The sequence below is a fragment of the Colobus angolensis genome, unplaced genomic scaffold (assembly GCF_000951035.1).
Source record: "Colobus angolensis palliatus isolate OR3802 unplaced genomic scaffold, Cang.pa_1.0 Scaffold36, whole genome shotgun sequence".
In the NCBI taxonomy this organism is placed as follows: domain Eukaryota; kingdom Metazoa; phylum Chordata; class Mammalia; order Primates; family Cercopithecidae; genus Colobus; species Colobus angolensis.
In genome coordinates this window covers 6,025,402-6,052,974 of record NW_012116932.1, presented here as the reverse complement: position 1 = coordinate 6,052,974, position 27,573 = coordinate 6,025,402, and the positions used below count along the sequence as shown (strand labels likewise).

Sequence of the window (27,573 nt, the reverse complement as noted above, 5' to 3'; positions counted from 1 at the left end):
GACGGGGTTTCACTGTGTTAGCCAGGATGGTCTCAATCTCCTGACCTCGTGATCCACCCGTCTCAGCCTCCCAAAGTGCTGGGATTACAGGTTTGAGCCACCGCGCCCGGCCGTTTTGTCCTCTTACCTGTCTTCCCCGGGAACCCATGGGAAAGGTGGGCAGCTAGAAGGGGTCTGGAGACGGTCTGGTCAGGGCACCTCGTCCTACCGTTGCCTACCATCTGAGCACTGCTCCGAAGGACTCGACTGCCCCTTGGAGCCTGCTCCTACACACCTGCCTTTCGTGCAGCTGACCCATCTATTGGTGCTTTTTCTTTCAGGAGGAGATGGGCATCTCCTGTGAGCTGCTGGAATCGGACTTCCTCAAATGCAGCGTGGGATTTCCTTTCATGAGGTCAAAGTCAAAGGTAAGGGACACAGACGGGACCGTTCCTCGGCAGCAGGCCCCCAGCTCTTCCCACCAGCCACTGATTCCGCCACTGCCTCCCTGAGGTGAGGAGTCCTACCACCCCCCTGCCTCCCATAGCAGCTGGGGTGGCCGCTGAAGCCCTGCCACACTCCTGTCGCTGGCAGTGTACACCGGGGTATACTCCAGAGGGGCTGCGCCACGTGGTCTTTCTCTTTGATGCACATGATGTACCCCAAATGTGAAAGTGAAGGATACACCACGGCCTCTGCACTTTGGCAAGTGCCATTTAGTTGGGCTTCCTAAAATAATTTTTTTTCTGGGACTTTCTGTGCCTCTTTGAGTCCCCTAGGCAACACAGGAGAAGATGTGGTCAGTCACCTCTAGTCCTGACTCTGTCACTCCCTTGGGTGCTCACAGTTTTCTGAAGAGACCCCTCAAAATTCTCAAAACACAAATACCTGTATCCCACTTTATTTTTAGAAAGAGTAAAGAAATTAAGTCCCTTTGGTATTGGTGTGGAGACAGATTTTCTAAGTTCAAATAGTGTACTACAGAATCTTCAGACATTCTTGGAACATTCTAGTATGTGCCATCATTGTAAGGAGATACAAACATAGGTAAAAAGATTTGGTGGTTGGAGGCAAAACTAGAATCTAAAAGACCAAGTCTGCCTTTGGAAATGGAAGCTGTTTTCCCTGCCATGATTTGAAGGAAATCTCATATTCCTTTGTCTACCTTTTTTCCCTTAAAAAAGTGAAAGCTGGCCGGGCGTGGTGGCTCATGCCTGTAATCCCAAGCACTTTGGGAGGCTAAGGCAAGTGGATCACAAGGTCAGGAGATCAAGACCATCCTGGCTAACATAGTGAAACTCTATCTCTACTAAAAATACAAAAAATTTGCTGGGCATGGTGGCACGCGCCTGTGGTCCTAGCTACTCAGGAGGCTGAGGCAGGAGAATCACTTGAACCTGGGAGGCAGAGGTTGCAGTGAGCCAAGATCATGCCACTGCACTCCAGCCTGGGCGACAGAGCGAGACTCTGTCTCAAAAAAAAAAAAAAATGCGAAAGCTTCATCCTTTTGTCCTGCCTGGGTCATACAATCAGATCATTTTAATCTCTAAGGCTCTTTGGCCCCAGTATCTAGTAGCTGTTTTGTAAACCAATGGTGAGAATGTTATGGTAAGGGAGAAGACTTAGTCATTTCTTAGCAAATCACTTGGACCCATAAAAGCCCCATTGAATGCACCTAGATTTTGGACTTTGCAGCCTTCAGAACTGTGAGAAATTAATGTTTAAACCACCCAGGCTAGGGTAATTTGTGATGGAATCCCAAACTGACTAGGGCAAAAAGGTAGTAACTTTCTCACTTTAGGGTCAGTGTTGTTCAGTGCTGTGTTCATGTATCACTCAAGATAATCTCATGAACCACCTAAAATAATCTTAGTGTACCACTCCCAGTGTGAACATCCTGTGATTTGGGAAACAGTGCCCCAAACAAATGTTGTTCACCATATACGTGTCAGGCACGTGTGGGAATGTGGGAGGAACCCCTGGGTAGGAGTTATAGGACCAGGTTCTACCACGAACTGTGTGATCTTGGCAAAACCACAGCGACTCTTATGCCCATGACTCCTCAGATTTTTTTCTGCCTCTCTTCCTCATTCTGTCCACATTCACCCCAGGAGGAGGGAAGCCTCAATAAGTGGCTGCCCTTGGAAAATGGATTACATGTGGCTGGCAGAGGACAGGCCAAGTCCCATTAGACTCCAGGTAGGGTGAGGGTGGAGATAAAGAAGGACGACCCCAATCCATGGACACTATTGCCTCTAGTAATGGATGTGGCACCTCCGCACACAAATTTAAATAAAATCTTTTGAGTAACAGATAATAGGCTTAATTGAAAAACTTGTGACAGTTTCCATTTCATTTTAAACTCCAGCCTATATCACATATCAGACCTAAGATGTGTGTTTCTCTCTCTAGTGGAGAGTTAAATTTTGTCAAATTTTTGTTTGTTTTTGAAAGGGAGTCTCTCTCTGTTGCCCAGGCTTGAGTGCAGTGGTGCAATCTTGGCTCACTGTAGCCTCCGCCTCCTGGGTTCAAGTGATTCTCCGGCCTCAGCTTCCCTAGTAGCTGAGATTACAGGTGCCCACCACCATGCCCAGCTAATTTTTTTTTTTTTGGTATTTTTAGTAGAGATGGGGTTTCACCATGTTGGCCAGGCTGGTCTTGAACTCCTGACCTTAAGTGATCCACCTGCCTCGGCCTCCCAAAGTGCTGGGATTACGGGCATGAGCCACCACGCCCAGCCAACATTTGTTAAAACCCTCAAAATCATGATAGAGCCCACAGAAGTGTGAACATTGGGGAATGTTGGTTGTTTTCCCAGCTGGTAGTGCCACCACTTTCCTCCCACATACAGATGCTGGGACCTGTACCAAGACTGACTAAACCTGGGTATTGGGGGCATGGGAGCAGAGGGTGATTCCCCGGAGAAAGCCCAACAAGTCACCCAGCAGTGATGGGGCTCCCCGTGTCTGCAGCCCAGTGTGCATTCCCATGTCCTTCCAACCCTGAGGGTCCTCAGGCTCCAGGCCACCTGCTAAGCCTCATGACTATACTTGGCTTACCTTGGATGGCCATATGTTTCTGTCTCTCACAGCCTGCCCAGTTTCTGACGTTCTGTTCTTCCAGGCCTCCATCCCTGATTTTAGCTTCTCACCCAATTCTTTTGCCTCTCATCTCACTTTGCTCTTGAGTGTGTTTAATTGAATTCAGGTCTCCTCCCAGTGCTAACTCTACACCAGGCAAGACCTTGCCTCTCACTTCCTTCTTGTCCTCTTCCTGCCCTGTCTCTGTGCCTGCCCCCCACCCCACTGTAAGCTGACAAGTCCCACAGTAACAGAAATTTCTGTCTAGAAAGAGATGTCCGTGTTCACTGTAGATGATGGTCCATTGTAATGAACCAATGTCCGTTGCTTTCAGGAAGCATTCAGTAGAATCCAGTGTTGCAAATGTTAGACCACTGCCTAGAATTCACCATAATGGAACCCAAAGGTTTAGACATTATATAAGTTGTAGGCTTTCAGAGTTTGATGAAATTTAAGAACCATTTTGTCCAACCTCCTCTTTTTATTGAAATGCAAAGACAGTATTTTAGCCAAGATCACACGGTTTGTGGTAGAACCTGGTCTTATAACCCCTACCCAAGGGTTCCTCCCACATTCTCACACATGCCTGACATGTATATGATGAACACCATTTACTTAGGGCAGTGCCCCCCAAATCACAGGATGTTCACCACTAAGTGGTACACTCGATAATTTTAGATGGTTCATTAGATTATCGTGGGCAATACGTGGACACAGCACTGAACAACATTGACCCTAACAGTGACCCTTTTTGCCTTAGTCAGTTTAGTCATCTATAACAAATTATCTTGGGCTGGGTGGTTTAAACAATAGACATGTATTTCTCACAGTTCTTAAGGTTGAGAAGTTCAAGGTCAAGGTCCTAGCAGATTCAGTTCCTGGCGAGAGCTCTCTTCCTGATTTATAAATAACGCCTTCTCTATGTGTGCCCATCTGGCTTTTCCTTGGTGTGTGTGCATGGAGAGAGGAGAGAGATCTTTGTGTTCTCTTCTGAGTGCACTAATTCCATCATGAAGGCCACACCCTCGTGACCTCATCTAAACCTGATTACCTTCCAAAGACCCCACCTCCACATACCATCACATAGGGGGTTAGGCCTTCCACATATTAATTTGAGGAGTGGTGGGTGGGGGAGACACAAACATTCAGCTCATAAAACTTTTCAACAGTCTTTTAATCCTAGCCACACAGATCAGGAGAACATTTCCAATCCTGCTAGCATATCTTTAACACTTCTCTATCACCAGCAAATCTCCCTTTTCAGCAAAGATGGAGTAACCTGAGGCTCAAAGGCTTCCACAGGCAACAGAATTCAACATTGCTCTGTTTTCATTGTATTCATTTTTACAACTACCCTCTCTTTTTGGCAAGTGATCCTGGATTCCCATCTATGATAGTGATATAAATTGTTCTTTTAAAATAATCTTTAAACTAAAAGAGTAAGACAGTAATAATATGAAGCAAATATCCCAGGTGATGTAATTTGCAGATGTGGCAGAAATTGAAAAGATGGGATGTGAGTGAAACTGAGTAAGTCCTGGTTTAAGATTGTAAATGCATCACTTCCTAAAGAGAGCCTCGGGGGCTGAACAGGAGCAGCAGGTCTCTAGCCAGAGTATGTATCAGGCTTGGTTTTACTGTTAAGACTGTGCCTTTGGCCTGATAGTCAGAAAGCTATGCATAAAACATAAAGCTTATCATGCAAATGAGCTTCCAGAGGTCATAAACTGCAGAAGATGGAAGAGAACAGTTTAAGTTTGGAATGCCTGCTGATGCCGGATACCACTTCCTTTTCTGCTAGTATGAATTCAGCGTGATCTTTGATACAAGCCACCTGTCTGGGGAAGAGGAAGTTCTCAGCTTCATTGTTACTGCTCAGAGGTAAGGGGGGTTTAAACACTTTTTTCAAAGATAAGAGATTTATGGGACCAGGAAAGGACGTGTCCTGGTTAAGCTTTGATGAATCCCAGGATGCTGAGGAGGAAGAAATGGTTACTCAGTGATAAAGCCTCGAGCCACTAAGTGGAATTGGATCTCTTGGGGATGGTGGTTGCCTAGTGCTGCTTGCATAGCCACCACTGCAGACTGAGCTGAGAGGAACTGGGCATCAGCCACTCCGAGGTGATGATTCTACAGCTGAGGAGAGACAGGCCCAGGGGGGTGAGGCTTTAGTCCAAGGTCAGTTCCCACTCGGCTGTGTATTTCCCAGATCAGACAGATGTCCTCTGCAAATTGTCAGACTGGGCCCACTGCTGCTTTTGGACATGGCGCTGTATCCCTTGATGGAGTGGGCAGGGCACCTGCAGCCTGAGGGCCTGGCCAGGCCTGTTGACAGAGGTCCCAAGAGATGCTACTCAAGAGAGGGGTTAACCTGGAAGCCAAGTGGACGGATAGGAAAGGGGATCGTGGGGTGGCAGCTTCTCCCCTCAGGAGCATGTGCCTGCCCCTCTCCAGGATAGCCACAAGTGCCTGTGGGGGCCTCTGGGGAGTTACCAGATGCCTTCTCCAGGGCAGATCCACCATGCCTTGAAGCAGCATCTAGGTAGCACTTGGCTGGCGGCTCCAGTGGAGGGAGGGGCATTCAGGTGGGTGAACAGAGAGACATAAGCTTTGATTGGGGTGATGATTGGACACCCAAGGTAACCTTTTCATTTTCACTTGGAAATGATCTTAAACTTAACAGAAGTGTTACAAGAATTGTGCAAGGAATTCCTATATACCCTTTACTGAGATTCACCCAGTGTTAACATTTTGCCTTATCTATTTTATCATCCTCTTTCTATATAATTTTTTTTCTTAGCCATGTGAAAGTTGCAGAAATCACGCCTCTTGATTCAAAAATACTTCAGTGTGCATTCCCAAGAATGAGGCTGTTCTTTTAAGAAAGTGTAATACAGTTATCACATTCGGGAAGTTGAATATTGACACTATGCTGTTAGCTAATCTGCAGTTTATGTTCTGATTATGCCAATTATCCCAATAATGTCTTTTTAGCCCCTTCTTTTTACTGGTCCACAAGACTTAGTTATTTTCTATTCACACTATTTTCAAGATCACATAATTTACATTCACGTAAAACATGACTATGAGCTAATAGAAACTTATGCAAAGCATAGAGAGGGTAGATTTCATTCCCATTGCGTAAAATCCAGAAGGGCTTCAGTCAGGAGGTAGCATTGAAACAGAGGAGTCTGTTTTCAGGCTGAAGCAACATGAACACGGCAGTGAGGCTGTCCATGGGGCAAGAAGCCCTGTTACACCTGTGTAGGTGGTGGGCACGGGGTGTACTGGGGGTTTGTGCACCTTCTCAGAAGGATGGGGAACACGCAAGCACAGTGGGAGGCAGGGCTGAAAGAGGAACCTGGGCTAGACCATGGGGGACAGAGGTCACCTAGAAAATCTGAACTATATCCTGATGGCACTGAGGAGCCACTGAAAGTTTTTGAAAAGGGGAGTGGCACAGTGCAACAGCTTGACCCTAGAGCATGAGGCTGATGAATTTGATGAGGGGCAGCAGATGCCCATTCGAACCTGAAAATTCTCATTCTCTTGCCATTTCTTGGATCCACAGAACACTCGCCTTTGCTGGGCAGACCCATCAATGTACTCTCTTGGTCCTTCCACACCTGAGGCAGCCTGTGTGCCTGGAAAGGAATGTGATATGGAAGAGATTTCCCTTGTCAAAAAAGAAGACACTTCCTGCCTCCACCTCATTCAGGGCTAATCATAACGTCAGAGAGGGCAGGGAGCCAGTATTGCAATTGTGAAAGGTTCATTTGTTAGAATAACATGTCCACACAGCAGCAGTGCTCCGGTTTTGGATGCATATTAGAATTGCCTGGGGAGATTTCAAAAATATGGATGCCTGATCTACCCCCAGAGACCCTGACCCTTCCTCTGCCTAGGGTGAGACCTGGGCAATGGAGTGTTCAAAAGGGCTCACCAAATGATTCTAATGAGCAGCCAAGGCTAAGAACCACTGTTTATAATCCCTTACTCTGTTCTGGGCACATTTTCACTCAGCAAATATTTATTGTGTATCTTCTATTTACCAGGTTCAGTCCTAAATGCTGGGCACAGGAGAAAATGACAGTAACGTACTCAATTCAAGAACACCCCCCATGTACATTAACAGTGCTGCATAGCTTCAGGAAGCCCTAGGATCTGTAGCTTCGATAATATAAAAATTTCTAATTTCTCAAATCACGAATGTTAAGATGACGATATTATCTTTTAAACACACACCAGAATATTTCAGACACTCGTTTCTTTTCAGGCATTGGTGAAGATATGGTCTGACTGCCCCAGAGGGCACCCACACACAGCACTTGACTCCCTGCTATGATGGAAAGACCCTTAAAGCCCCTTATCTTGAAAACTGCAGTTAAAATCTCAGTCGTTCCTTTCTTCCGTCACCACCCTTTGAAGGGCTCTTTGCCGGCTTGTAGATTTAGGGGGACATACCGTTGAGACTGAGCAGTTTCTCGAGACCTATCCTCTCAGCAGCCACCAGCCTGGCTTTTGCAGACCACTGGAAAGTATCCCAGCTCATGAGCTTTTGGAATGACGGGAAGCCTTTTGATGTTTGGCGTCTTTATCTCAACTTTTCAACTTAGCTCATTCTGGAGCAGTCACACGATGACAGATGAGACGGTTGGGCCTCAGCCGGCCAAACAAAGGGCAGGGCAAGACCTGGCAGGATGCTGGGGTCGGGGCGGGAGCAGGCCAGGATGGTGTCAACCCATCCCCAGGGGAGTCGCCTTTGGCCTGCCCACAGCAGTGATCCCAAGGCTTTTGTCACCCCTTGGGAAAGGAAGGACAAGGAAGTCAGGCTGTGTGGGCACCTGATCCTGCTGCTTTTGCAAACTGTGGCTGCCCATGAGGGACTGATGTCACCCCACGTAGGAAGACAGATGAGGAGCCAGGGCAGAGACTGTGGCCCTGTGGGGTCAGCGTCACACAGCACCATTGTTTCAGAACAATAGGAGGGAGAAGGAGAGGGGATGTGAGAGCTGTTTCAGTGCTGTTGCCATTCAGCACTTGCTGGGTGAGAGAGGAAGGCAGTGGGGCAGGGCTTGGAGGGGGCAGAGAGAGGGCACAGAGCAGACAGGAACTCAGCAGATGTTCAGGGAATGGCATGATGGGGAACAGTCAGGATGAGCTGAGCCCAGCCTCAGCAGGTCTGGGGGACTCTTTTGTTCTGCCCATGCAGGGTGAACTTGGGAACCAACTGTGAATGTAGGTTCAAGAACATGTACCCAAGAGCCACGCATTTTCCCAAGGAATAATGATCACAATTCCTATTAGAAATTTAGTAAAGTAATTAAGAGAAACTAGGTCTTCTCTCTCCTCCTCCTGTTCCTTCTCCTCCCTTCTTCTTTTGCCCCTCCTCCTTCTTGCCCCCAAATCTGGCATCAGCCGTGGGAGTCACAGCTGAGAGAGCCCGGGTTTCAAGTCTAACTGAGCTGATTGGAATCTCAGCTCTGATTTGCAGGGGGCCTTGGGCAGTTACCCGACCTATCTGAGCTGCTCCTCACCCATCAGAGGTGGGTGCTCCATCTCCCTCTGGGGTTGCTCTGAGGTCTCAGTAGGGCCATGCTGAGAAATGCCCGGCATAGTGCCTGGCACATAGTAGCCACTTAACAGCATCAGTTCCCTCATGTTCACCTTTCCAAAATGATCTCACAAGAATCCCCCTTCTGTGCTTTCCTCACCCGGAGTGGGAGGCCTTATGTGGATACATATTAGAATCACCTGGGGAGCTTTAAAAACTATCGATGCCTGATCTACCCCCATAGACCTGCTATAGCCAAGGTCTATGGCGAGAGCTTCCATGATGTTTACAGTGGTCAGTTTGGTCAGGGCCTCTTTCCTGGGCTTGGCTGTCCATGGATGATGGGCAGTCCCTTCAGATGAGACATAGCTGCTGAAGTCTAGCAACCCCTTCCTGGCTGCAGTGCCGTAACTTCATTGGTCCATCGTTCATGGAACAGGCACTTATAGAAGTAGCACATACAATGGATGCCATGCCCATAACCCCTCAGCCCTCACCCTTTCCAAACTATCCGCAAACCGGGCAGATTCCGGCTCCCAGCACCAGCCACCCTTGCTGAGGCTTTCTTTGGCCAGAGCTCACTCACTTGCCTGACAGGCAGCTGCCAGGGGGTTCATTCCACCCCGCCGCCACCCCCAGCACAGCAGCAACTCCTCTCAGGAGTCAGTGGATAAAGGCCTGGCTCCCGTGCCCTCAGCAGGAAGACTGACTCTGCTTCGCAGAGTCCCCAGGAGACTGGGCCCTGGCTGCTGACAGCACGACCCCCCTGCACGGCTTGCCTTTATTGTCTTCCTTCCTTCGCTGGCGCCCTTCTCCACTCTGCGCTCCTACTGGTATTTCCTGGGGCCACCTCCCGAATAAACTACTTACAACCGCGTCTTTGTGGGGAACATAGCCAAGACAATAGAGTGCCCCTGATAGATACGTACAGGGACCAGAGACAGACTGAGGACAATGAGGTGCCACCTGCCCTTGGAGAATGTAGAGATTCAGCTCTAAAGTGGAACAGAGAAAGCCCACTGCCAGATAGCTAGTGTTGGCCAGCATTCATTCATTCTCCTCTCCCTGCACAGTGGCAACATGGAGCGCTCTGAATCCCTGCATGACAACACCCTCATGCTGATGGTGCCGCTGATGCACGAGGTGGACACGTCCATCACCGGGTGAGTAGCCTGGTCCTGGGTTGCCATAACACAGGGGTGCCCTCCAGTGGAACACTGTGCTTCTCATATTTGCATGTATAGCCAGCCAGAGCCAGAGGCTGTGCCACCTCCACTTCCTCCCAGCCTTGAAAAGCAGGATGAAGCTTTAGCTGCAGTAACTCATACCCTCCTCCCTCCTTATTTTCTCCTCTGTCCCACCTACCCACCCACCTGTTAGATAACCTGAGAAGTTTGATGATGAGTTTAAGCCCCGTAATTTCTTTGAACATTCCATATACCTTTATATGCATATATTCCCATCCACCCCAGTCCCTCCAGAATGCCGTATGGTAACAGGCAGCATGGATCCTGGGATTAAAATCTCAGCTGGAAGCTGCTGGGCCAGAGGTTGCCACCAGATGCGTCTCCAGTCCTAGCTCACAGGAGGACTGCTTTCTGATTAGCTCCACAGTCAGCGCTGGCTTTGCTCATTTCTGTTAACTCCCACTGCAGAGCCAGAGGTGGCTCTTCAGGATGTCTATAATGGTCTGGAATGGGCAGGGAACCATCCCAATAGCCACACCGTCTGTCTGGGTGAAGTCCACGGCCATTCAGTGCCGCTGGCATTGTTGGAAAGCAGGACCCTGGGCTGCAGTCTGTGGAGACCTGAAACAACCCAGGTCAGTTTTCAGCCAAAGCCCTGGCCTGGAAAAATGAGAACTCAGTTTCTTTCCAGCTTCAGAAAACAGAACGCATACCTCTTTGATAGAAAAAAGATTTACACAATTAGTTTAGATCAGATGAGAACCCACTGAACCCTTGACCTAAATGCAAGCTGAACTTTCTGGAGGTTCACAGTTTCTCATTTTTCGGTTTTCAAGTGCCTGTGGGTCGTAGTCTTGACTAGCAGTGGAAATGTTGATCCCTTGCTGGGAGAGCCATCCCTGCACTAGCCCACGCTGCTGGGAGCCAGTGGTATGAGTCTCCAAGCATTCCTGCTCCTGAGCTCTTGGCATTTTTGGTCATGTTTTTTAAACATGAGGCACTGGTGGAATATGTTTGCAAATTAGCATATTTTTGCCTCTGTTCACAGCTCTATTTTTAACTGTATCATTTATTTGCTTGTCTCATCAAAGGCACAGCAAGAATATACCCAGAACCAAGCCCTATCCTTGGGGACAAAGAGAAAACATTCTTCCCACCACCCCCAGACACTTGATCATGTAATCAGGCCTTAGAGGACCTTGCTGGGAGGTGTTAACAGCCCCTGATGAAGCCATCAGTTAAACAAATGAGTCAACCTCTGATCTCTCCAGGAATCTAAAACAGTTCTTGTCATTTGGTAATGCTGGGAACTCACTACCTTACTAAAATAATGCACTAAACGTTGAAAATGGATGAGTTGTTGTCTATTCGGACTTAGTCTCAAAAATCTTCTGCTGTTGTGTTTAGGTAAGTGAGTGGCCTCCAGCATCTAGAACTCAATATTTGTCTGGGAGTGTCAGTCTGAGCTTTGTTTCTTCTCAGGGATGTGTTCATATAAGCAGCATTGAAAGCATTGCTGCAAATTGAGCTTGAATTCTTCTCACCTGTTATGTAGCCTCTGCAATCCAAGGGAAAATGCTATAAATGAATGGACTCAGCTTTCAAATGCCTAACTTCTAGTCATCTTGGCAGGCTGACAAATTTAAGTTTTTTAAGTGAATTTGTCATAGAGTGGGGTTTAGGATGCCAAATATATAATTCATTTATATTTATTTTTTAAAAGCTTATGATCATCTTCTTCAACCTATAAAACATTTTTTGAATGACAAAACAGAAAATGTATACTTTTATAATCCAGTTTTTAAAAAATCAAAGCCATGATAATCTTGTCATTTCAGAACGGTAATCCCAGTGCATATTTCTCCATGCAGTTTATTGATGTAACCTAAGATGGGAAGACACAACTATTCATGCTTTATCAGAAAGCATAGCCTGGCTATGTCTGTTCATGGGAGAGAGAAGTAACAGCCCCAGCAGGGAAGCACTGGGTACAAGACACTGGATTAAATGGAGACAAATGTGTGCTTCTCAGAATGGCAGTGATCACGGGTGCTTGACTGTGGGTGGGGATGACAGATTTCATGCTTTCCTCTTTCAGAATCATGTCTCCAACCTCCTTTGTATATGGTGAGTCCGTGGATGCAGCCAACTTCATTCAGCTGGATGACCTGGAGTGTCACTTTCAGCCCATCAATATCACCCTTCAGGTACCCACTCCTGGCGACCTCCTCTGTCCCTGGGGCTAACGGAAGGGCACGTGGGATGTCTCTCCTACAGAGGGCTAGGCTCTTGTCAGGAGAGACCCTTCTGTGGTTGGCTCGTGTGGTGTATGTGTGATCTGTAACCACACACAGAATGAATCCCTTCCATGCCTGGTACTCTACTGTGCAGGCCCCTCTGCTTTTCAGGACTTGGAAGGAAAGGTCCACATTATGAACACCAGTTTTCCCCAAGAAGTCCTTTGTGTGGTGGAGGCCTTAGCCAATGTCCTAGCCCAGATGGCCCCATGAGGACCCCTTTCTGTTCTCCATCATTCCCCACCTCCTGGGCAGGGCTGCCTCAGAGGATTTGGATTTGCTTTGTCCCTTCCTCCTGAGATTTTCTTGCCAACTCATCCAGGAGCCTCCTCCTCCCACAGGGGAACAGACTTTTGGAAGGGCAGTTTTGTGAGAGCAGAGCAGTGTGGGCCCCTGTGAGCCCCCTCAGGAGGCATGCTGCTCCCTCACTGAGCCGTGGCTGGCTCACCCAGGCACACAGGCATCATTTCCAGCAAGTCCACGTGGTGTAGACTGTGGACATCGTGAAGGACCCTGTTTCTTCTCTTGGTTGGGGGTCAGCAAACTTTTTCTGAAAAGAGCCATGGGGTAATTTAGGCTTTGTGGACCATTCGGCCTCTGCAGCATCTCTTCAACCATACTTCTGTAGTGCAAAGGCAGCCATAGATACCACAGAAGCAAAACTTTAGTTCCTTATAGACAATGAAATTTGAATTTCATATGATGTTCACGTCATGAAATATAGGCCCAAACAAGAAAGGATGTGCTGAAGGTGCCAGAGCTGGGAGAAGCTGGGCTGGGGCCAAGACCTGGCAGCACTGGCTGGACCCTGTGTGGGTAAAGTGAAGGAGATGGGCCCAGCTCACTCATAGGACACTGCAGTCCGTATCTCCTCACTCTCTGGTTCTACCTCCCAGAACTCTTCTCTGCCTCCTGCATCCTTCCCCATGGAGAGGTGGTTTCCCACTCTGGCATTCACTGCTGTGGCTAAATAATAATTGTTTTCTTTCCTTGTGGCCTCTCCTAGGTGGACTTAGGGAATGACAAATAATGACAGGGTGAGGGTCTAGAGAATGTGGCAGTAAAACATTTGTGGGCTCTGACAAACAATGGTCTTCCTCTCTCCAGAGTATTCTCCCAGCAACAGACCCCAAAACCATGATACATAACACATGTCCCCAACTCACAGAGGATGTGCCTTCTGACCAGCTAAGCCTCCGCTGTCACACCCCGCTCTTGATTTACAGGGGAGAAAGGGAAGGATGGGGTTAGAGCTTGCTTTTGAGACAGTAGAGTGATTGCTGTGAACAGGACCTCTGCATTTCTGAATTGCTTCTCAGTGATTTTATTTTTCTCCTTTGCTTTTCATAATTGGGTAGGAAATAGATAAAGACCAGATGGGTTTATTTCATTTTAGTTGTTTATACTCTTTCCTACTCTTGTAGTTTTGGGGGTATCTTGCAATTAAAGATGTAGTTCAGAAAATTATTTAGAAGGGTTCAAGTAATACAGACCATGTAATGAAGAGGGTATGAGTGTTGAAAGAAGGAAAAGAAGAACAGGGGTTGCACACAAGATACCAAATGTTCTTATCACCCTCTGGGAAAAAAAAAAGAAAGAAAGAAATCTGTGGGTATGCAGTTTATCCTTCCAGTTGTTTCTCTGAAGGTGATTTTTACAGGGAGCTTAAAGTTTGGTATTCAGGCAAATAGTTTTCTTCACATCTGACCTGAAATAGGACTCAGGCTAGAGAATCCAGCCCTGGGGAATGAGTGATTGGCATGTCCCTTAGATAAACTCCTCCATGATCCATTGCCTGAGGAAGTGCACAGCATTCAATCCAGGGTTGAGAGATTTGGGTCTTGAAAGATTGATAGTGTGTGCCTTTGATTAGAAGGAGATCCTTCTGTGTTAGCAAAGCCCACTTTTTCCTTGAAAATTTTCTGACTACTGATTTATTGGTATAATGGTTGTTATTGTGGTTGTCCTGCAGGAAGGTCACTAACCAGGTTGTTAGTGACCAGAAGGTGAAAATACTGTGGGAGGTGGCCAGAAATATGGGGAAAATGTTTCTATATTTCCTTATTCCAGTAATATTGTTCCTGAAGGGGAACATAAGACTTTCCATATGAACAGATTTTTCTGTGCTTTTAAAAATCGGTTATTCAACAAGGTACATAATTGTTTAAAGGCTCCACTGCCATTGCACACAGGAAAAAGGCAGAAATACTAGTCTTGGGCCTGCTTTCTACATTTCATCACAGTTTTTAAACAGAGACACATTAATTCGTCGACAATTGAGAGGCTTTTTTTGGCATCAAAATTTAAAGCATTTCCCCACCTGAAAAACAGTGGCCAAAAATAATGCGGATATTGCACATGAACATTTTCAGAGAATCCAATATAAAGACATTTGTTAAAAATAAAGATGGTGATACAAGATCTCCTATCCTCCTGGCTCTGATGAGTGAAATAGTGTAAATCAGCATCTTTTTCTTCATTGCTTACCCCCATTCATGCTTGAATTGGGATTTCCCAGACATGCCAGGAGGTTTCTTTTTAATTCTGTGCACTCATGTTTCATTTCAAATTAGTTATTTCAGCTATGGTCAGATATTCCTCTTCTATGTCTTCAGGTTGTTTTGGTGAATATTGTTCATTTTTGAATCAGGAGTTGGCAGCAACCACTCATCTGCTCTATCAGTTTTTATCTATTTATTCTTTGAAGCAGAACCAACTATTGCAGAAAACCAAAGACACAGTTTTCTAGGGAAGAGCTGCCTGGAGCTAGATCTTCATACATCCTGTCATGTGTGAAGACCTGGTAAGATTTCTGGCTTTTTGTTGGCTCTGCCCTTCTGACCTCAACTTCAGAGTTGCAGCTTCCCTGGATTCTCTCTTTAGGCCCCAGGCCACCAAGTAGCATGTCATTCCTTCCTCTCTCCTACTCATCCTTTTTAAACATTTAGTTTTAAGTTGACAAATAAAACTTATATCTTTTACTCATCTTTTTAAAAATAACATCTTTATTGAGATGTGATTACATGCCTTAAAGTTCACCCATTTAAAGCATACAATTCAATTATTTTAATATGTTTACACAATTGTGAAACCATCATCATCATCTAGTTGTGAAATATTTTTAAATTTTTTTCATTTTAATTTTTGTGGGTATATGGTAGGTGTATATATTTATGGGGTACATGAGATGTTTTGATACAGGCATGCAGTGCATAATCATCATGTAAAATGGGGGTATCCAGCCCTTCAAGAAATCCTTTGTGTTTCAAACAATCCAATTATACTCTCTTAGTTACTTTAAAATGTACTATTAAATTATTATTGACTATAGTCACCGTATTGTGCTATCAAATACCAGGTCTTATTCTTTCAATTTTTTTAATCCATTAACCGTCCCCACCTCCCCCGGCCACAGCCATCCCTCCAATACCCTTCCCAGCCTCTGGTTAGCATCCCTCTACTCTCTATCTCCAGGAGTTCAATTGTTTTGGTTTTGAGTTCAATTGTTTGGGTTCAATTTTGTTTGATTTTCACAAAATAAGAACATGTGATGTTTGTCTTTCTATTCCTGGCCTGTTTCTTTCCTTTTTTTTTTTGAGACAGTGTCTCACTGTCACTCAGGCTACTGGGGTACAGTGGTGTAGTCTCGGCTCATTGCAGCCTCAACCTCCTGGGCTCAAGCAATCCTCCCACCTCAGCCTCCTGAGTAGCTGGGACTAAAAGGACACACCACCACGCCTGGCTAATGTTTTAGATATGGGGTTTCGCCACGTTGCCCAGCTGGTCTCGAACTCCTGGCCTCAAGCAATCTGCCTGCCTCAGCCTCCCAAGGCATATTTCACTTAGCATAATGACCTCCAGTTCCATCCTTGTTGTTGCAAAATTTTAGAACATTTTGATCTCCCCCCAAAAGAAATTCCAGCCTTTTGAACAGAACCACCATCTTCCAGTAATTCGCCAAAATGTCGCACACAAAGGGAAAGAGGAGAGGCACCTGATATATATTCTCTAGGCTTTTTAGAAAACATGGAGTTGTTTCTTCGGCCGCGTATATGCGAATCTATAAGGTGATATTGTAGACATCAAAGGAATGGGTGCTGTTCAAAAAGGAATGCTCTGCAAGTATTACCATGGCTAAACTGAAAGAGTCTACAGTGTTACCCAGCATACTGTTGGCATTGTTGTAAACACAAGTTAAGGGCAAGATTCTTGCCAAGAGAATTAATGTGCATATTGAGCACATTAAGCACTCTAAGAGCCAAGATCGCTTCCTGAAATGCGTGAAGGAAAATGATCAGAAAAAGAAGGAAGCTGGCTGGGCACAGTAGCTCACGTCTGTAATCCCATCACTTTGGGAGGCCTATGCAGGCGGATCACCTGAGGTCAGGAGTTCGAGACCAACCTGGCCAACATGGTGAAACCCCATCCCTACTAAAACACAAAACTTAACCGGGCATGGTAGCAGGCGCCTATAATCCCAGCTACTCAGGAGGCTGAGGCTTGGAGAATTGCTTGAACCCAGGAGGCAGAAGTTGCAGTGAACCAAGATTAGGCCACTGCAGTCCAGCCTGAGCAACAGAGCAAGACTCTGTCTTGGAAAAAAAAAAAAGAAGGAAGCCAAAGAGAAAGATACCTTGGTCCAACTGAAGCGCAAGCCTGCACCACCCAGAGAAGCACACTTTGTGAGAACCAATGGAAAGGAGCCTGAACTGCTGGAACCTATTCCCTATTAATTCATGGCATAATAGGTGTTAAAAAAATGAAAGACGTCTGGACTGTAAAAAAAAAAAAAAAAAAAAAAAAGAAGAAGAAGAAGAAGAAAAAGAAATTCCAAACCCATTGACATACCTTCTTGTATTAATTTCCTGTTGCTGCTATAAAAAAATACTACAATATTTGTGGCTTAAAACAACACAAATTTATTATCTTATAGTTCTGAAGAAAAGAAGTCCAAAATGGGCCTTGCCAGGCCCAAAAGTGTTGGGGCCGGTGTTCTTGCCAGAAGCACCAGGGGAAAATCCACTTCCTGCCTTTTCCAGCCTCTAAGGGCTGCCTGCATTCTTTGGCTCATGGCCCCCTTCCATCTTCAAAGCCAGCAATGGCTGGTCAAGTCTTAGGATCTCTTTCTGATCTAACTTCTGCCTCTTCCCTATATAAGGACCCTTGTGAGTACAATGTGCTCACCTGGATAATCCAAGATAACCTCTTTATTTTAAGGTCACCTGATTAGCAACCTTAATTCCCCCTGGCCACATAACATTCACAGGTTCCACAGATGAGAACATGGACATCTTTGGGGGGCGCTGTCATTGCTGCCTGTCCTACTCCCTATTCTTCCTGCTCCCCAGTCCTAGGCAACCACTAATCTACTTTCTGTCTCTAGAGATCTACTCACCTTTTTTATTCCTCTGCATATTCTGTTTCTTCCTCAAGTTTCATGTTCAGCTTTTTTCTCCCTCCTTGCTCTTATTGGTCTCTATGACCTCCATCTTTTTCCTCATCTCTCAGGAAATGATTGACTTCTGAAGACAGAAAATGGAGAAATGCTAGTTAAGACAAGAGAGACAAAGCTTTATAGAACCAAATGCTGAGACAGAGGGGAGACAGAAGAGAGGTGCAGTTGTACAAGGGATGAGCTGCAGATTGCCTGGAAACCAAATCAGCTGGCTAGTGTAGTAAAAACAGCTCTCTCTGTATATTCAATCACTTGGTTTTGGGATGACCCACTTGGTCCTTAAGGGTCTCAGTTACCTCAAACTGGCAAAGGAAAGAGGTTGGACCAGAACAGTGGGTCTCAAGGGGGTGGTTCCTGGACCAGCAACATCAGCATCTCCTGGGACCATGTTATAAATGTGAATCTGCCAGCCCCACCCTAGACCTACTGAGTCAGAAACTCTGGGCATGACCCCCACTCCATACCCCCTGCAACCAATGTGTGTTTTAACAAGTCCCTCAGATGATTCTGATGTTATGCTAATGTTTGAGAACCACTGGACTAGATTATGATGTCTGAGTTTTCACCAAGTGTAATAGTCTATGAGTAAATTCCTATGCGTGTAAAAAGAAAAATAATTTTTAGCAGGAAGAAGACAGTAAAATGTTGAAAGGGAATATGGTAATTTCAAAGTTTGGGATTTTTAGATACATATTAGAAGTGTTTCTATTTTGTTGAAATTTCCTGTCTGAAATTTTCAGTAGTTCACTTTACTTCAAGTCGTGACCTTCTAGATCCGAACCTTAGAGTTTCTGTATGTGATTTCAGAGAATCTTAGAATGTATATTGCATGACAGGAAATGGAGGTCTGCTGTTTTCCACTGAGACTTGCTGTGTGTGTTCCACACCCACAGGTCTACAACACTGGCCCGAGCACCCTTCCAGGGTCATCTGTGAGCATCTCTTTCCCTAATCGACTCTCATCTGGTGGTGCAGAGATGTTTCACGTCCAGGAAATGGTGGTGAGTTCTCCATTTGTTTTCACTATTGCTTTCAGCTTTGAGCCAGCCCATTTAAATATTGTATTCCACCCTACCCTGACATCCACCCTGAAGGCTCAGAAAATTTAACCCATTCTATCCTTTGGAGACGTATCTGGAGAGGCCAGGGGACCTGTGATACCTGAATTTCTATATTGAGACTGTTTGGTTAATGCCATAAGAAGACCTCTTTGGGGGCAGGGAAGGGTTGATTACGAACCATCTCCTGGGATGGACTTTGCTGGCTCTGGGAACCCCCAGCAGCTGTCTGCAGTTGCATGTGTCTGAATGCACTTTGCTGAGTGCATTTTGCACAGGGAAAATGCCTTCAGTCCATGTTGAGAGGCTCGTGAAAGCATTGCTCTCTATAGAGGCACGTGGAGCACATTCAGCCAAAGGGACAGTTTCTCCATAGATAGCTTGAAAATCGGGGCAGCAAGGCCCGTAGCAGGTGACACATCTGAGCCCAGAGTTGAAGAGGACACAGCCCACAGGGTGGAGGTCCAGAAAATATTGTGTGATGGTGACAATAGTTTCTGGCATTGCTGCCCTCTAGGTCATGTGGGCTGAAAACCAGATGCATGTGAATGTTGAATGTGGAACAGGTCAATCCTCCCGAGATGCCGACTCAGTTGTTAATATCCCTCGTGATGTTCCATTCCGGTTCCACAGCATCCCCTTGTCTGTGGGCTCTGCTGACCCAGCAGAAGAAAGCCGCCAGTGTTATGTACCTATGATGTACTGTGGTTGGAACTTAGCATGAGGTGAACAAACCACACAGGCTCCTGGCTACCCTCTTAAATATTATTAGCCATACTGACCATGCCACCATTTCCCCAGCAGCTAGGAGTGTTCTCTTCCTCAAGCATGCTTTCTGAGTTGTTCACATGAACATCTACAGTGTTGCAGAGGGACTTTTTTTTCCTATGGGCAAAATCATCTATTGACCAAAGCAAGACATTTAAGTCACTCAGATTCTGAAGGTACCCCAAAACCAAGGATACCCCTTTTCCTCTTAACTGATCATCGAGTCAAGGAAAAGCCACTGGAAGGGGTTTTGGCTTACACTAACAAATAGCTGACTTGCATGGAAAGCATTAGAAGTGGTTTCCTGAAGACCTGGAGAACTGCCTGGCTATTGGTCTGGCTGAGTGGACCCTCAGACACCTAAGTGGTGTGAGCTGGCTGCACTCTGTTCTTTGGGCCTGAGAAACAAATCCTTTGGATTTTCAAAACTATATTTAGAATTTTCATAAAGTCTGTAACAGAATTCCTAGGATGGCCAAGTCTCCATCCGGATAGCCCAGCCTGTGATCAAGGGCTGTGGGCATCTTCATGGTATGGAAAAGTAAATTCACTGGCACATCTCACTAAGCAAGTAGGAAAGCTCTCTGTCTTCTTATAAATGATCACCACTGAGTCCAGAATGACAACAAGAGTAGAAACATAAAAGCAAGTGCATGAGGTGCTGTAGTGAAGAGGCAAGAGTCCCCAGATACTTGTTTCAGTATCTGGGGCTGGCACACCCTCTGCCTTCAAGCCCTCAGCGAGGGCCTCCTGTGGCTCCTCCCCTCCCTTGCTCAGCAGGGCCTGAGAATGCTCACTGGGTCAGGTGTGACTCAGAGCTCGTGATAGTTTCCACTTAGGCCTTCTGGGACTTTGAATGGAGCAGGGCTTTCATTCTGGGGATTTGGGTGGCTTGGTGCAAGTGAAATTCAGTCCTATTAGGAGAAACCAGCACTCATTCTCTGTACTGCAGTAGGAGGTGACCCTTTGGCCTGGTGGCATTCCCTCCCCACCCCCACTCTCAGCCACCACCACTCCCCAGCCTCCAACAGGCTACCGAGCAGCTGGGCACCAGCTGGACATATTAAGCCGACTGAAGCAGAAACAGATTATAGGCATGGAGGGAAGGCTCATCTGTCATTCCTCTCCACACCCTTGGGACCCTCATATTGTTTCTCCCTCTTTAACAGTGCCCTTGGTGTCTGTATTGCCTGTGATTATCATCCATAGAGCATACTGAGGGTGGGCTTACTGGGCTGTCACCCTACCTATGGACCCACGTGTGGCACAGTTTTCTGACTGTTGGTTCAGAATTCATTTAGAAGTCTTGGGCTGCTTCTGGGGTCCCTGGGCAGGACCAACCTGCCTCTAGCTTTCACCAAAGAGTCTTTTGTGTTTGCCCAAAGGATTTCTTGAGGTCCAGCTGTCTGTAAGTGGAGAGTGTCTGGCTTATATATGGGAGGTTTTTATGGGGAGCCTAATGAAGTGTAACCACTCCAAACTCCCAGCCTTGGCTCGTGATCTTCTTTCCTTGTAGCAAATGTCTCTGAGCCCCTCTGCTGTGCTTGTATTTAACTTAAAAACAGAGCCACAGTGGTGGCCTGAGGAAAGACTATCAATTTCCACTGCTTCCCACCCACTGGGGTTGTGTGGACCCTACTCTGACTTCCCACAGCACAGAAAAAAAAGGAAACAGATCACTGTGGACCTAGTGTCTGTCCATCAGGAAGCCAGATTGTAATGATCATGAAAATAATAGAAGGGAAGAGTGACAGACCTTTCTAGTTTATCTAAAATAGCAAAATTACCAATAACAAATCATTCTTGATTTGTTCACAAACACTGACTCAGCAAGCACCTATTACATGCCAGGCTCCAAGAAGAGGAATAAGTCCCACATCTGCCCCAGAACTCACTGTCTTGCAGGAAACGGATACATAAAATACCATTGTAATACCATATAACAAATGCAATAATGGAGGCATGCCCAGGCCCAAGGATGCTACAAAGGTTCAGTGCTTCACAAAGGAAGCTCTTCAAGTCAGGGCTTAGAGGATGTGGAGTTCACCAAGAGAACAGGTGAAGAGGAGAACATTCCAGATAGAGGAACAGTCACCATGTGTGAGTGTATGATGAGTATCTGCTGTGTTGGGAGCTACACCTAGTTCTCCATTCTGTTTGCCTAGCTCTTATACAAATATGCAAGAGTAGGTGCTCTGTGTGCTTTCTGCAGATGTACAGCAGATAGATATTTTGGCAGAATGACAGAGAGTACTAAACCACAGTCATTTCCTCTGACAGTTTGTAAATTAATCACTCCTCTTGGGTACATCGTGTGTGTGCTGTAGACCTGAACCTTCCTATCTGCTGACTTAGGCATGGAGAAGGCCAAGCTCCCTGTTTGATACTAGAGTCTAACTCTATGTCATAGACATTGTCAGCAAACCACCCTTGGCCTGCTGCAATGACCAGTAGCTATTGACCTCCCTAGCTTACTTTTTTCCTTCTATTGGACAGTCATTCTAAAAAACTCACCTGATTTCCAGGAATAAAATAGAGTGAGCCAGACAGCTTGTGGGAGGCAGGCTGTGGCCACTTGCTCCGTAGAGATTTCGTTTTGAAGTGAAGATATATCTTCTTCTCAGTTTTTCAGAACTGACTTGAAAAATTGAACCGCTTCACTTTATTGCCATTCTTCTGCAGAGGCGAGCCATGCAGCATAACCCCTGAGCACAGGTCTAAGATTGCATCAAGATAACATATCTGTCACAAGCTTCATGGCTCATGAAGGAAAGAGGGTGTAGTCTTTCCAAAGTTAAGTTTGACTCACAGTGCCTGAAGGTTCAAGGGAAGAGATGGGAGCTTTATCTCAGACTGCAAGCTTCACTTGATGGAGCTAAAAACCTGTATCTGTGAGCGGCTTTCTCACACTGGAGGAGAAGGCTTTGGGATTTGGCTCTTGTTAATATGCAAAAAGGGAAAATGTCAGAAATGATAGCTAACAGGGAGTGAAGGGCTAGAACTTTTATTCCAGGTGAAAGTACTGGGTTTTTCAAAGAACTCTAGTGTTAGTCTAGAAGAGGTATAAAACAAATGTCATACCATTCTTTCCTCCTCCTGTAAAACCAATTGAAAATATTGGCCTCTCTGGCTTGTTCTGTTCTTGCTATGGGGCAGTGATTCTAAAGAACTGACCTGATTTCCAGGAGGTAAAATTGTAGGGATGAATGATAATTTTCTAAGGGGTTACATCAATGTCTTTGCCATAGGGTACCATTAGGATATTGATTTCAATATGACATGAATACCAGTATCTCTTAGAATATTCCAGGTCGGTGCCAGGACTCATATTTTAGTAAACTATAAAACCGTCCCTCCCCATGCACGTACACTAGACAGGGCTACCCAGGATGTACGATGGGTATCCCACAATGAGTCAGTTGATGTGGGAACTTCAATTAATTTATAGTGGGGCTGTTCATATCCCTATGAAGAAAATATGCACCTGATATATCATTGACCCTAACAGAGGAGCTTCCTAAGTTGGGGCCATCAAATCAGTCGATATAATCCAAGGCTAAAGTGGGAAGAAAGTACTCCTGAATAACTGACCCCCCCAAAAAAATGAATACCATTTATTGCTGTCCCAAGGCTTTAATAGCCTTTTTCATGTGCTGTCAAATTTAATCCTTATGGCACCTTCATAAGGTAAGGTCATTTTCCCAAGTTGAGGAACCAAGCCTCAAAGATTTGCCCAACCTGACACAGCTGCTAAAAAATAGAGCTGGGTTTGTAACCAGGTCTGTCTGACTCCAAGGTTCACGTGCTTCCCATTGTGCTGAATTGCACACTGCTCCTGAAAATGCTGCCCACTACCTAATCACCAGAAGCAAGCTCAGTCAATAGGACAGACAGATGATGAGTAGACCTCCAAGAATCACCCACCAGAGGAGGAGCATCAACCAGGGTGGAGAGGCAGCAACTGCAATCAAAACAGCTAATACCAGAGGCTGCAGTAACAAGGCCAACAGAAGGCTTCTCAATAAGCAAGACTGATGTCTTCAGAGCAATGCAAAAAGACAGTGTTTCCGTGAAACAGAATAAACTGGAGATTTGTAAATTCAAAATTGTGATCATTCAAATGAAACCTCAGTATGAGCCATATAGTAGAATAAATATAAAAGAATAAAGTAATGGGTTAGAAACTTGGATTTTCTGGGAATGTATTGCAAGAATAACAAAAAAGCCAGTTAAACTTATTCCTTTTCTAAATAGCAATCTGGAATGAAGATATCAGATGAGCATAATATAAGAGTTAGAAGTCAAGAGAGATGGAAATGAAAGCAAGTCAAGATTCTTGTCTTGGTGGGACAAGTTTAAGTACCAGTTAACTCAAGGCTTTTATAAAATAAATATTTAAATATGTAAAATTTTAAGGGCAACAAAAAACAATTGAAGACATCCAAACCACTAAAGAAGAAGAATTTAAAACATAATAAAATTCAAAACAATCCAAAAGGAAAGAATTTATGAAGAAAAAAAATATGTATAATAAGATGGAAGTAATAAACCTAATTATTCAATAATCAAAATAATAATGAATGGATTAAATGCCCTAGTGAAAGACACTCTCAGATTAGAATTTTAAAAATCCAAGCACCAAATAACTTGTAAGAAATACACCTTCGAAGTTACCCAGAATGTAAGGCATTCAAAAAAAAAAAAAAAAAGGGCAAATGTTAACCCAAAGAAATCAAGTATAGCAATATTAACAGCAAATGAAGTATAATTAAAGCCCAAAACCCACAAACATTAAACAGGGCAAAAGAAAATATATTTCAGAGTGTTAAAGATTTAGTCCACTAAGAATTTGTAACATAAATGAAATTTTATGTAACCAATGACATAGCTTTAAACATAGAAAGACATAGAAACACAAAAAGAAACTGACACATTCACAGTCATTGCAAGAAAATTTATTGCTTTCCCCTCAAAAATCATCACACAAGTAGGAGTAAAATAATGAGTATTTGAATAATGCAACTAGAGTTGTGATCACTTATATAGAGACCAAGACGGAATGAGTCAGAATGTCTGATTTTCATTACTGCTCCCTTGTTTACCAGCTATGGCAACCTTGAGGAAGTTACCTAAACTCCCCAATCTTATTTTCCTCGTCTGTAAAATGAGCTAATAGTAGTGCCTATCTCACATTGTAAGGACTGAAGAAACGGATTTATATGGAGTAATTAACAGAGATCCTAACAGAAAGGAATGCACATTCTTTTCAGATGTGAACATTTACAAATTATTCAATGTACAACAACACAAAAATAAGTATCAATAGAATTTTAAAAGTCAAAGCAATAGAAGCCACAGTCTCTGACCACAATGCAATAAACTTGGAAGCTAAAAACAAAAGGTTAGGCAAGCAAACAACCGGAAACAAATCCACTTGGGAAGTTTTAAACACCATTTAAATGAACTTTTTAGATAAAAAAGAAATCAAAGTTGAAGGGACAAACAAATTAGAAGTGAACGACAGTGAGCAGTTGTTCATGTCAAAACCAATGGGATTTAGCCAAACCAGCACAGAGGAAAATGCCACTACTTACCTGTGGAAAACAGGGGAGACTGAAAATAAGTGAACTAAATTGACAACATAAAAGCTAGACAAGGGACAATGAAATAAACCCAACTCAAAGAACATAAAATGAAGGTATTATTAAAGACAAAGCATATCCTGAAATAGAAATAATAATAATAACAGCAACAAAAGTATTCCACATTAGCAAAATCAAAAGCTGTTTTTTGTCCAAAAAATAGACAAACCTACAGCAAACTTCAACAAGAAATAAAGAAGAGTGATGATGCCAAAAAACAACACTAGAAATACTTTTTAAAGATGTACCATACTTGTATGAAGATTTAAAAATTATAACATCTTTTGAGCTGGGCACGGTTGGCTCACACCTGTAATCCCAGCACTTTGGGAGGCTAAGGCAAGAAGAACCTTGAGCCTAGGAGTTCAAGACCAGCCTAGACGAGGAAGTAAGACCTTGTCTCCACAAAAAAATAAAGAACAAATTAGCCAGGCATGGTGGCACAAGCCTGTGGTTCCAGCTACTTGGGTGGCTGAGGTGGGAGGATCCCTTCAGCCCAGGAGGTGAAGGCTGCTGTAAGCCATGTTCACGCCAGTGTATTCCAGCCAGGATGACAGACCCTGTCTCGAAACAAAAACAAAAACAACAACAAAATATCTTTTTACAATTTTATTCACACAAAGATAAAATCTTAAGAAAATATGCATGAGGTTAAAAAAAAAAAAAAAGTCCAACTAGACTGATTATCTTAGAAAAAAAATGTAAAAGTAGACAAAGACATAAACCTTAAAAAAATCACAGACCCAGATAGCTATATTGGCAGGTTCTAGTAAGCTTTCAAGGAATGGATAATTCCTATGTTACATAAGCTGTTCCAGAGAGTAAAAAAAGATAAAGTAGAAAAAGATAAAGCAACTCATTCTAGAAAACTAACATTACCCTGGTACAGAAACCAGAAATGGAGAGCGGGCACACTCTCACAAAAATAGGAAGCAGTGAGCCAAACTCATTTTGAAAACAGATACGAAAGTTCTAAATAAATTGCAAATTGATTCCTATTAGAAGAATAATATATTCTGGGTAAAATAGGATGAAATCTAGGAATGCTAAGTTAGTTCTCCATGAGGAAACTGATTAATATAACTCATTATATATTATTATTAATATTAAAAGGATTAAATGAAAAATAACCAAATGATAATCTTGATAAGGGCTTCTAAAAAGTGAACAATTAAATTCAACATTTATTTATGATATTTTATTACATTTCCAGTAAGGAAGGCATAGAAGGAGACTTCCTTAACTTGACAAAGACCCTTTGCCAGAAACCTATAGGAAACTTGAAGCTAAGTGAGGAACAAGCATGAGTCATTGCTAGTGTCTCTTCAGTTTAGTTGTTGTGTTGGAGGCCTTAATAAAAAGAAATGATAGCCTTTATTCTAAAAAAAAAAAAAAAAAAAAAAAATCCCTATTATAAAAATTGTTATTGTCTCCCTAAAAAAAAATCCAAGAGAATCAACTGATTGGCCCTGAGGACTTGTGAATACAGAAGGTAAGAGCTGAAGCTGACTGTAAACTGCCTGATCTTCAAATGCTTTCCCCAGAGGCACACAGACACACCAGGGGAGAGTGAAATCCTTCCTAGATCAAGATGTTTACATACAACCTCTGACCAGTCGTTTGCTGATGGCTAAGCTGTGCTGATCCAGGACAACCCCTACAAAAGCAGGCTTAAAAATAAAAACAAGTGATAAGTGTGTGTGTGTATATATATATATATGCAATATGTATTTTGCCAGCAGAAACATCAGAGGCTGCACACCCCAGGAAAAACAAGGCTCCAAAGAGTTTGTCCAGGCAAGTCACTAAACAAACAAAACAAAAAAAGTAACAACTACCCCGAAATGGGAGGGGTAAGAATCCAGAATTGTTACAATATATCATCTAAAATGTCCAATTTAAATACACACACAGACACTGTATATATCATATATATTTCTCATGTGCTGTGCAGGAAGAAAAAAAAACAGTTAAGAAAAACTGTCTCTGAGGAACCCAGATGTTGGATTTAACAGACTTCAAAGCAGCTATTATAAATGTTTAAAGAACTAAAATCAGTTTAAATAAAGTATGACAGTAGTAATTCATCAAATAGAGAATATCAGTAATAATATCGGTGAATAAATTAAAATAAGTGGCAATTAAATAAATGAATAATAAAATAGATGGAAATTATAAGAAGAACCAAGAGGAAATTCTGGAATTGAAAGTAAAACATGGGCCGAGCATGGTGGCTCCCGCCTGCAATCCCAGCACTTTGAGAGGCTGAGCTGGGCATATCACCTGAGGTCAGGAGTTGGAGAGCAGTCTGGCCAACATGGTGAAGCCCTGTCTGTACTAAAAATACACAAAAATTAGCCAGGCATTGTGGCAGGTGCCTGTAATCTCAGCTACTCAGGAGGCTGAGGCAGGAGAATCGCTTGAACCCGGGAAGCAAGATTGCAGTAAGCCGAGAGGTGCCACTGCACTCCAGCCTGAATGACAGAGCAAGACTCCATCTCAAAAAAATATATAAATAAAAGAAAGTTAAGCACCTGACTGGGTGCGGTGGCC

General features: G+C 44.2%; 1 protein-coding gene across 1 annotated transcript in view; it reads left to right on the top strand.

The window, feature by feature from the left end:
- ITGA9 (integrin, alpha 9) overlaps positions 1 to 27,573 on the top strand; it is a 372,615-nt gene that overhangs the window by 279,708 nt on the left and 65,334 nt on the right. The window contains exons 18-22 of the mRNA XM_011953420.1: positions 321 to 407; positions 4,861 to 4,940; positions 9,687 to 9,776; positions 11,899 to 12,007; positions 18,446 to 18,553. Coding sequence (XP_011808810.1) covers positions 321 to 407; positions 4,861 to 4,940; positions 9,687 to 9,776; positions 11,899 to 12,007; positions 18,446 to 18,553 — 474 coding nt within the window. The remainder of the gene's footprint in view (positions 1 to 320; positions 408 to 4,860; positions 4,941 to 9,686; positions 9,777 to 11,898; positions 12,008 to 18,445; positions 18,554 to 27,573) is intronic.